This window comes from Macaca nemestrina, chromosome 18, assembly GCF_043159975.1.
Source record: "Macaca nemestrina isolate mMacNem1 chromosome 18, mMacNem.hap1, whole genome shotgun sequence".
NCBI lineage: Eukaryota > Metazoa > Chordata > Mammalia > Primates > Cercopithecidae > Macaca > Macaca nemestrina.
In genome coordinates, this window is record NC_092142.1 from 1,617,013 (window position 1) to 1,626,847 (window position 9,835).

Genomic DNA, 9,835 nt, shown 5'->3' on the forward strand with positions numbered 1-9,835 from the left:
ACTGGGAGTCGAGTCCACCCCTTTCGAGGACAGAGGTCATTTGCAGAGATCCGGCCGACTGAATGCACATCTCTGCATCTGACAGTTGGAAGGAAAGAGTGAATGTTTTCTTAGAGATTTTTCTTTTTTTTTTTTTTTTTTTTTTTTTTTTGAGACGGAGTCTCGCTCTGTCGCCCAGGCTGGAGTGCAGTGGCACGATCTCGGCTCACTGCAAGCTCCACCTCCCGGGTTCACGCCATTCTCCTGCCTCAGCCTCCCGAGTAGCTGGGACTACAGGCGCCCACAACCGCGCCCGGCTAATTTTTTGTATTTTTAGTAGAGACAGGGTTTCACCATGGTCTCGATCTCCTGACCTAGTGATCCGCCCGCCTCGGCCTCCCAAAGTGCTGGGATTACAGGCGTGAGCCACCGCGCCCGGCCTGAGATTTTTCAACCAGAATAGCCTAGCCCCACATTTCATTTATGAGTATAATCATGTTCAAATATAAAACGCAAACAAGAGCCTGGGATAAAATGCAACACTCGCCAGACGCCAAGGGCTCACATAATGATGTAGAGAAAGACCTCAAAATGAATTTGAAAATGTGAAACTCAGGCCGGGTGCGGTGGCTCACGCCTGTCATCCCGGCACTTTGGGAGGCCGAGGCAGGCGGATCACTTTGAGATCCGGAGTTCGAGACCAGCCTGGCCAACATGGTGAAACCCCATCTCTCCTGAAAATAACAAAAATTAGCCGGGCATGGTGGCGGGCGTCTGTAATCGCAGCTGCACGGGAGGCCAAGATGGGAGGATCGCTTGAGCCCAGGAGTTCAAGGCTGCAGTGAGCCCTGATCACACCACTGCACTTCAGCCTGGATGACAGAAGTGCAGGCTGAGTGAGATCCTGTCTCAGAGCAAACAGCTGGGCAAAGCGAAAGCGTTGGACGGAGGGGCGGGGAGAAGACCTCGTGAGAAGCGCAGGGTAGGGGCTTGTGATGGGCAGCCCCAGGGCTCCCAGTGACCATGCTCTCTCTTGACCGTTGTGGGGACCTAGCTGTCCTTTACAATCATCTTTAAATTGCCAGAGTGGCTCTGTGTGACCTGAATGCTGGGTGCGTTGTGTGGGGAGAAGCCATCCCCAGGGACCAGGGCTGCCCAGGAGACCCCATCCCACAGTGAATGGCTGTGCCTTGGGGGCCGGGAACCTGCAGCTCCGGCAGCTGTCCCCAGCACACCTGGACGCCTCCTCCCCCAGTGACATCCACAACCAGAAATAGCAACCCACACCAGTGATTTTCATGCACTTTAATAAGGTCCAGCGCTCAGAAGGATTAGCACCCACCACCAGCTAGCTGGGCAGGGGAGGGCCGGAGGGCCCGGTGCAGGGGTCAGGCTCAGGACAGTGGAGGGGGCTCAGGATGGGGAAGGGTCCTCAGGACAGGGGAAGGGACTCGGGACAGAGCAGGGGGCTCAGGACAGGAAAGGGGCACTCGGGACGGGGCAGGGAAGGTGTGGGGGGCAGTCGCCACCTGGGTCGGAAGCAGTGGTGTTTTGCACAGGAGGGGCTGGCCCTCCGCTGACCCGGGTGACACAGGCCTGGCTCAGGGCTTCTCGGGGACGTAGCGGTGGATCCAGTCCAAGTAGTAGGTGATGCGAGTGTAGATTCCGGGCCGGTAGGGCTGGGCACAGCCCTCGTCCCAGCTGACCACGCCAGCCTGCAGCCAGGTGCCATTCACCTTGCAGACCAGGGGCCCTCCGGAGTCGCCCTGCGAAGGGCAGGGGTCAGTGCTCGCCGGCCAGGCCCGGGCGTGGGGGCTGTGGTGCAGGGCGGGGAGCACGCAGAGCCCACCTGGCAGGTGTCCCTCCGGCTGTTCCCGGCACACAGCATGTCGTCGCGGATGATGCGAACGTCATCCCCCGTGTAGAGGCCAGAGTGGTATTTCGCATCACAAATGTGGTTTTCCATTATGGGGACCTTCACCTGCTTCAGGGGAAATGGCGGTGGGAGGGGCACTGCGGGTGGGGAAGAGGGTGCAGACTCAGGAGGGGGCCCGGCAACCGCCACCCGGAGCCAGAGGGAGCCCAGGGGCTGGGCCGTGGCTAAGACCCAGCACCCACTTCCCACTGTCCCCGGACCCACCATCATTGTCCACGTCGCCCCAGCCGGTGACCCAGCACGGTGTCCCCGGGGGGAAAGTCTCTGAGGCAGGGGGCAGGGTGACCGTGTGGATGTGGCTGGAGACGTTCACGGGCTCCTCCAGCTCCAGCAGGGCAATGTCCGCCCCGGTCTGGACAGTGTAGAACTGCGGGTGCACGATGATCCTGCTGACCGGCAGCAGCTGGTCCTGGTAGTAGAGGTGCTGCTCTCGCAGCTGCACCCTGAGGTCGGCCAGATCCTTGATGTCCCTGGCCAGCGGAGGCTCCCATTCAGGGCCCTGGGCAGCCTCCAGGAGCACCCGGGAGCCAGGGCACACATCCGGCCCTCGCCCACCCCACCAGGCCCCGGGAGACTCACGGTCCCACGCAGTGTGCCGCGGTCAGCACCCACTGGGGGTGGATGAGGGAGCCCCCGCAGATGTGCATCCAGTACTGGTCGTGGAGTCTCAGGCTCACCTGCCAGGGCCACTTGCTCCTGGGGGCCTCCTTCCCCCCGACGATGCCCGCTCGCTGCAGGGCCTGGCCTGGGGCTGGGGCAGGAGCCAGTTCAGGACCAGGAAGCAGTCCCCGCCTGGGCCCAGCCCTTCCCTGTGTGGGGGCCAGCCCGGCCTCCCCAGAACCCACCCAGGCCCTGGCCTGTGGAATGTGGTGAGGGGCAGGGTGGACCCCGGCTGGGACTCACCAGGGGCCGCGTGGGCCGGGCTCACCAGGACGGGCAGCGCCAGCAGCAGCAGGTTCAGCATCTGGGGAGCAAGGAGGGGCATCGTGGGCCTGGCCGGGGCTCACGGGGCAGGGCTGGGGGCTGCAGATTGTGGGGTGAAGAATGGAGCTGGGACGGGGGGCCTGGGTCTTGGTGCTCTGAGTCTGAGGCTGGGCCACTCTGCTCCAGGCGACGCTGATGTCAGGGTCTCTGAGAGTGGGGACTTACCCTGGCCGCTCGCTGTTCTTTCTACCCAGCAGGCTTTCCCTTCCCCATTTATCCTTCCAGATCAGGACGGCGTGGAGGAGGGGCGCTGCGCCCTCCCATCCAGATACGGAGGAAGTGGGTGACTCAGACCCAGGGCCCCCATGTAACACGTGCCCCCGCCACCCTGACGCCCTCTGTGTGTGGGGCTGCCAGGCAGGCCCCGCCGAGGGCTGAGCACTGGAGGCTCGCAGCTCCGCCTGTCAGCTGGTGGATCCCAGCACCGGAACGCACCACCTTCCCGCTGGTGGGATCAGCTGCCCTGTCCCGGTGCCAGGAGGCCTTCAGGCACAGCTGCACCCAGGCGGCCTGGCTGCCCCATGCTACGAGACCAGTTGCCCTGAAACCTGTTTCCCCAAGAGGGACGCGGGATGGGAACTCATGACCATGGGCCACCCTCCAAGAGACAGGAAGGAGCCCATGAGGTGGGAACATGACAGGTGTCATCTCTCCTATGGACTCCGAATCCACGGGGGTGGGGCCAGCCCTCCTCGACTCACTTGGTGGGGGGCTCACAAGAGATCTCCTTGTCAGATGAGGAAACAGCCTTGAGAGGGGACAGCACCGAGTGTCCTCAGCCAGGAAGGGGCCCTGCTGTCCACCCTTGGTATGAGACCCAAGTCGTCCTGTGAGTCCTCAATGTCCACCTCTGGGGCTGTCCGTGCAGGTTCCCTGGTCTGCAGGTGCCTTATTGTCATGGGATCTGAGCTTCATCTGCAGAGGGAGGAACAGACGGGAGTGGGGTGCGACCCCAGGAGACCCAGCCCAGCTCTTCACGGACTCACCCCAGGAGACCCAGCCTGGCTCCCCACGGACTCACCCTAAGCCCCAGCCAAGCTCCCCATGGTCTCACCCCCAGTCCCAGCCCAGCTCCCCACAAACTCACCCCAGGAGACCCAGCCTGGCTCCCCACGGACTCACCCCAGCCCCAGCCCAGCTCCCCACGGACTCACCCCAGCCCCAGCCCAGCTCCCCACGAACTCACTCCAGCCCCAGCCGCAGCTCTCTGTGTACTCACCTCCAGCCCAGACCCAGCTCCCCATGGTCACACCCCCGGTCCCAGCTACCTGTGCTCTCCGTCCATCCAGCACTGACACTGTCCCTGCAGGTCTGTCCACCCCACCTCCCAACTCCCCTGGGCCTGCTGGTCACTGAGGCCTCCAGCCCACCTCCTCCCCTTCTGAGCCCCAGGACCCCCTACCTGTCCCCCGACTGCCAACACAGGGCCACTCCAGCGCTCACCCTGCCCCCACCCTGCCTGGGACCAGCCTGGTTTGGGGCTGACGCTGCACACCAAGGCCATATCCACCTGAACTCCTTCCAGGCAGCATCCCCAGGGCACAGGCAGGGGTGGCCCAGACCGCTCCTGCTCACGACCCTGCTCCTCATCCATTCTCTGGACAAACTCCCCAGAGGCCTCCACCTGCCCCGTCCTGGTTCCATGAACGAGGCCCACAAGATGGGACCCTCAGGAGCCCAGGAAGTGAGGGGATGGGGTGATGGGGGACACCAGGGACGAGGGTGGTGCAGGGACACGGGAGACACCAGGGTTGACAGTGAAGAAGAGACTCAGGGGACCCTAGGGCTGGGGGAACCCAGGGACACACAGGACGCCAGGGCTGGGGGAACCCGAGGACACACGGGACTGTGGCTGGGGGAACTCAGGGACACACGGGACACCAGGGCTGGGGTGTGCAGAGGGCTCTGGCACCCCCGCGTCAGGGGCTCTGGTCCCTCCTCCTAGGAACGCCCCGATAGGGTCAGGCCTGGGAGGCGGACCAATCAGCAGCGTGGGGATGCGAGTGCTTTGACTGGCTAACCCTGGGCCCATCAGGGCGAGTCCTGGGCACCCTGCCCCGATCCCGGCCCCTCACCTGGGGTGCTGCAGGGCTGGCTCCCAGGCCATTGACAGACATTGGGAAAGAGGCCACACGGGGCAATGTCCCCGAGAGAAGGGTGGGGAGCTGGGTTAGACGACAGTGACATGTCAGGACTCAGTGCAGCAACGGGAAACTCAGCCCCAGGAGCTTGTGGGCTGGGGAGACGGACACTGGCATGTGGAGAGGCCCAGGCAGCAAGGACTCATGAGACAGAAAACTGGAGAGGAGAGAACGGTACAGATGCTCGGAGGCATCTGCAGGGGGGTCCCCCGGAGTCCTTGGCCCAGTGCCGGAGATGCAGAGACACGCAGAAGTCACGTCAGAAACAAGAACCACCAGAGAAGGTGGGCAGAGGAGTCCGGGAGTGCCCGCAGAGCTGGGAATACCATGTGTCCCCACCGGCCAAGTGTAGAAACCTTGTCAGAGGCAGGCATTGGAGAGTCCTCAGAAAGGTATCGAAGGGTACTAGGGGAGAAAATTTTCCCAAAACCGAAGGCTTCTCTGGACCCACCCTCACAAAGCTGAAAAGCAAACTGCAGACGGATCCAAATGATTTCAAGTAACTTAACTGCCTGTGAGAACACATCCCAAAATGATGTCAAGGAATATAACACAATCCAGCACGCAACAAAACACTCCAGACAGTATTCACGAGACGTGGGGGCTACTCAAAAACAAGCAGGCGCCCAGGCGCGGTGGCTCACGCCTGTAATCCCAGCACTTTGGGAGGCCGAGGTGGGCAGATCATGAGGTCAGGAGATCGAGACCATCCTGGCCCACATGGTGAAACCCCGTCTCTACTACAAACATAAAAATTAGCCAGGCATGGTGGCAAGTGCCTGTAATCCCAGCTACTCGGGAGACTGAGGCAGGAGTATCGCTTGAACCAGGGAGTCAGAGGTTGCAGTGAGCCGAGATTTTGCCACTGCACTCCAGTCTGGCAACAAAGCGAGGCTCTGTCTTAAAAAAGAAAAAAAAAAAAAAGTAAGCATGAAGAAGGTTGACCCTCCAATAAAAAAATCAGTCATGGCCAGGCATGGTGGCTGACACCTGTAATCCTAGCACTTTGGGAGGCTGAGGTGGGCGGATCACAAGGTCAGGAGATCAAGACCATCCGGGCTAACACGGTCAAACCCCATCTCTACTGAAAATACAAAAAACTAGCCGGGCATGGTGGCGGGCACCTGTAGTCCCAGCTACTCGGGAGGCTGAGGCAGGAGAATGGCGTGAACCTGGGAGGCAGAGCTTGCAGTGAGCAGAGATCGCGCCACTTCACTCCAGCCTGGGGGACAGAGCGAGACTCTGCCTCAAAAAAAAAAAAAAAAAAAAAGAAAGGAAAAAAAGAAATGGGAAAGGAAATTCTGCGGAAAGAAGATAAGAGATGAAAATCTAAACCTAAACTAAGGGAAGGCAAGCTCTAGAAATGGAAACAGCTGTGACTGTGTAAGACAGTTTTCTCTCTCAAAAAATGTTGAAAAGAGAATTGACAGTTTGAAGCAACAACAGTAAAACAAGTGCAGGTATTGTGTGGTTTATGGAATACACACAGGTGTGATGTGTGCTACAGTAACAGAAGGATTCAGGGGAGACCAAAAGCAGGTTGTCCCAAGGTGAAATTGCACATGAAGTTGTATGGTGTTTGGAATTCATATACTTTATTTTTTATTTTATTATTATTATTATTATTATTATTTTTTTTTTTTTGAGACAGAGTCTCGCTCTGTCGCCCAGCCTGGAGTGCAGTGGCGCCATCTTGGCTCACTGCAAGCTCTGCCTTCCAGGTTCATGCCAGTCTCCTGGCTCAGCCTCCCGAGTAGCTGGGACTACAGGCGCCCGCCACCTCGCCCAGCTAATTTTTTGTATTTTTAGTAGAGATGGAGTTTCACCATGTTAGCCAGGATGGTCTCAATCTCCTGACCTCGTGATCCACCCACCTTGGCGTCCCAAAGTGCTGGGGTTACAGGCGTGAGCCACCGTGCCCAGCCCATACACTTTATTTTTTATTTATTTATTTTTTTTATTTTTTATTTTTATTTTTATTATTATTTTTTTTTGAGACGGAGTCTCGCTTTGTCGCCCAGGCTGGAGTGCAGTGGCCGGATCTCAGCTCACTGCAAGCTCCGCCTCCCGGGTTTACGCCATTCTCCTGCCTCAGCCTCCCGAGTAGCTGGGACTACAGGCGCCCACCACCTTGCCCGGCTAGTTTTTTTTTTTTTGTATTTTTAGTAGAGACGGGGTTTCACCATATTAGCCAGGATGGTCTCGATCTCCTGACCTCGTGATCCGCCCGTCTCGGCCTCCCAAAGTGCTGGGATTACAGGCTTGAGCCACCGCGCCCGGCCCACTTTATTTTTTAGAGCAGTTTTAAGTTAACAGACAACTAGGCAGATAGTACAGATAGTATAACCCCCACACCCGCCCCCCCCACACACAGAGTTTCCTATGATGAACATTTTGCATTAGTGTGGTGCATTGTTACAGCTGATGAACAATATTGATACATTATTACTAACGCCCACAGTTTACATGAGGGTTTACTCTGTGTATTGTACATTGTGTTCTGAGGGTCGTACGTGGCAATTGCACAAGTCATGTGTCCACCATTACTGTATTATACAGAATACATCCACTGCCCTCAAAATCTCGTGCTCCATTGCTTCTCCCCCTCCGCAACCCCTGGAAACTACGGATATTTTCATTGTCTCTGAAGTTTTGATTTATCCACCATAGATGATACACTGTTAACTTTTTCCGACTGGCTTTTTTCACTTTTTTCACAGTTAAGGCCCCTCTATGTCTTTTCAAGGCTCGATAGCTCATTGCTTTTATTTATTTATTTATTTATTTAGAGACGGAGTCTTGCTCTGTCACCAGGCTGGAGTGCAGTGGCACGATCTTGGCTCACTACAACCTCCAACTCCCTGGTTCAAGTGATCCTCCTGCCTCAGCCTCCCGAGCAGCTGGGATTACAGGCATGCGCCACCACGCCCAGCTAATTTTTATGTTTTTGGTAGAGACAGGGTTTCACCATGTTGGCCAGGCTGGTCTCTATCTCCTGACCTCGACCTCGTGATCTGATCCGCCCGCCTCAGCCTCCAACAGTGCTGGGATGACCGGCGTGAGCCACCGCGCCCGGCCGGGTTGCTTGCGCTGGGATGACAGGCGTGACTATGCGCCCGGCCGGGTTTCTTGTTCTCTTTAATGTTGACTTTGAGAGTTCTTGGTATATTCTGGATAATCATCCTTTATCAGATACGAGTTTTGCAAAGATATTCTCCCAGTCTGTGGCTTGTCTTTTCATTCTCTTAACAATGTTTCTTTAGAGCAGAGGTTTTTAATTTTTTTTTTTTTTGAGACGGGGTCTTGCTCTGTTGCCCAGGCTGGAGTGCAGCGATGCGATCCTAGCTCGCTGAAGCTTCAACCTCCCAGGCTCAAGTGATCCTCCCACCTCAGCCTCCCGAGTAGCCACCGGTCTGTCCAGTTTGGGAGCAGTGCTTTGCCCTGTGAGCCCAGTTCTCAGATGGCTGTTCAGCTGCATTTCATTTTGCCCAGCGTTTCCGATGTGGTTGTGAGGATGGACTTGATGACTTCCAATCCCTTTGTATGTCCGAGTGGGAACTGAATGTATAGATATATTTTTTATTGAGAGAAAATTAAATAAACAGAATGCACAGACCTGAAATGTCCAGTTCAATAAATTGTGATGATTCCACACCTGTGTAACCATGGCCCAAAGCAAGATGTATCACCCTAGGGTGTCTGCTCCCCGCCCCTTCAGGCAGGTGACCGAGAGGTGAGGAAACACCCTAGGGTGATGAAAATGGCCCGTGTTCCTGTCGCTCCACCTACGAAGGGCTTTGAAATTTCCTTCCAGCTAGATTTGTCCTTTTTGGTGCAGAGATCTTGCGTGCCTTCTATTAAATGTATTCCTGGTGTTTGACTTTTTTATTGTGTAGTAAAGGGTATTGATGTTCGCGTTGATCTTCCAATATTCATGGCTGGCATTTAGAAATAAAATAATACTTTTGTGTATTGGTTTTGTATCTCGCAGCCCCGCTAAGTCCCTTAGTCCAGGGTGTGTGAAACCTGGATTTTCTATGCAGCGATCGGACGTCTCCCTCCGGAGCGCTGCACTTCCCCGAGTCTCCACCAGAGGGGGCCCCTGACCGTGCAAAGCGGAGCCCGGGCGCGGCCGAGGCAGGCGCTGGGAGGAAGCCGGGGCGGGGCGTTTGTGGGAGGGCGGTGCGGGGGCGGGCGGGGGGCAGGGCAGGTGCGGGGAGAGGGCAGGGCAGGTGCGGGGAGGGGAGGGGAACTTCCAGCCCTGGAATAGGCCCTGCGTGTGACCCTAGCAGGTAACTGCACCCTCTCTGCCTCAGTTTCCCCACGGGGAGAAGAGACTGCACTGGGGTGCGAGCCCAGGCTGTGCAGGCCTGGAGCGGGGTCTCCCTCCAGGCCTAGCCTGTGGCCATTGTCCTCCACTCCCCTGGGAGGAGGGAGCTGCAGGGGCTCATGCAGGTCAGGGGCCAAGGGTCAGAGGTTGGGGGAGGAAGAGCCACTGAGGCTGGCCCAGAGATCACTTAGCCACCAGAAGCAGGAGACAGCCAAGAGGAGGACGAGTTGGAGGAGGAGGAAGAAGCCCCCCGGAAGGGGAGCCTGGGGAGGCGCCTGAGCCCCCGATGCTGGGGCCGGCTCACACAGGCAGAGAGGAGGGTGTAGACCTCTGGCCAGTCCGGGAAGCTGTAGCTCTTGACCCAGCTCATGACACCAACCTGCCCTAAGGAACCATGCACCTGGCAGACCGGAGGCCCTCCCGAGTCACCCTGAGGGCAGAGAAGGCAAGGACTAGCAGGTGGGA

At 57.6% G+C, this 9,835-nt stretch overlaps 1 protein-coding gene across 2 annotated transcripts; it reads right to left on the reverse strand.

Moving 5' to 3' along the window:
- Positions 1-786: 786 nt before the first annotated feature.
- LOC105485868 (tryptase beta-2) lies at positions 787-3,716 on the reverse strand. Of its 2 annotated transcripts, XM_011748445.3 has the most exons (6): positions 3,065-3,716; positions 2,819-2,879; positions 2,495-2,666; positions 2,120-2,385; positions 1,829-1,992; positions 787-1,745 (listed from the first exon to the last, which is right to left on the reverse strand). In XM_011748445.3, exons 2-6 carry the CDS (start codon positions 2,877-2,879, stop codon positions 1,581-1,583), a joined length of 828 nt encoding a protein of 275 aa, XP_011746747.2. In that variant the 5' UTR covers positions 3,065-3,716; the 3' UTR covers positions 787-1,580. The 2 variants fall into 2 exon arrangements, with proteins under 2 accessions (XP_011746747.2, XP_024649873.2); XM_024794105.2 differs by lacking the exon at positions 3,065-3,716 and having other exon boundaries at positions 2,819-3,057.
- Between the last annotated feature and the right edge of the window lie 6,119 nt (positions 3,717-9,835).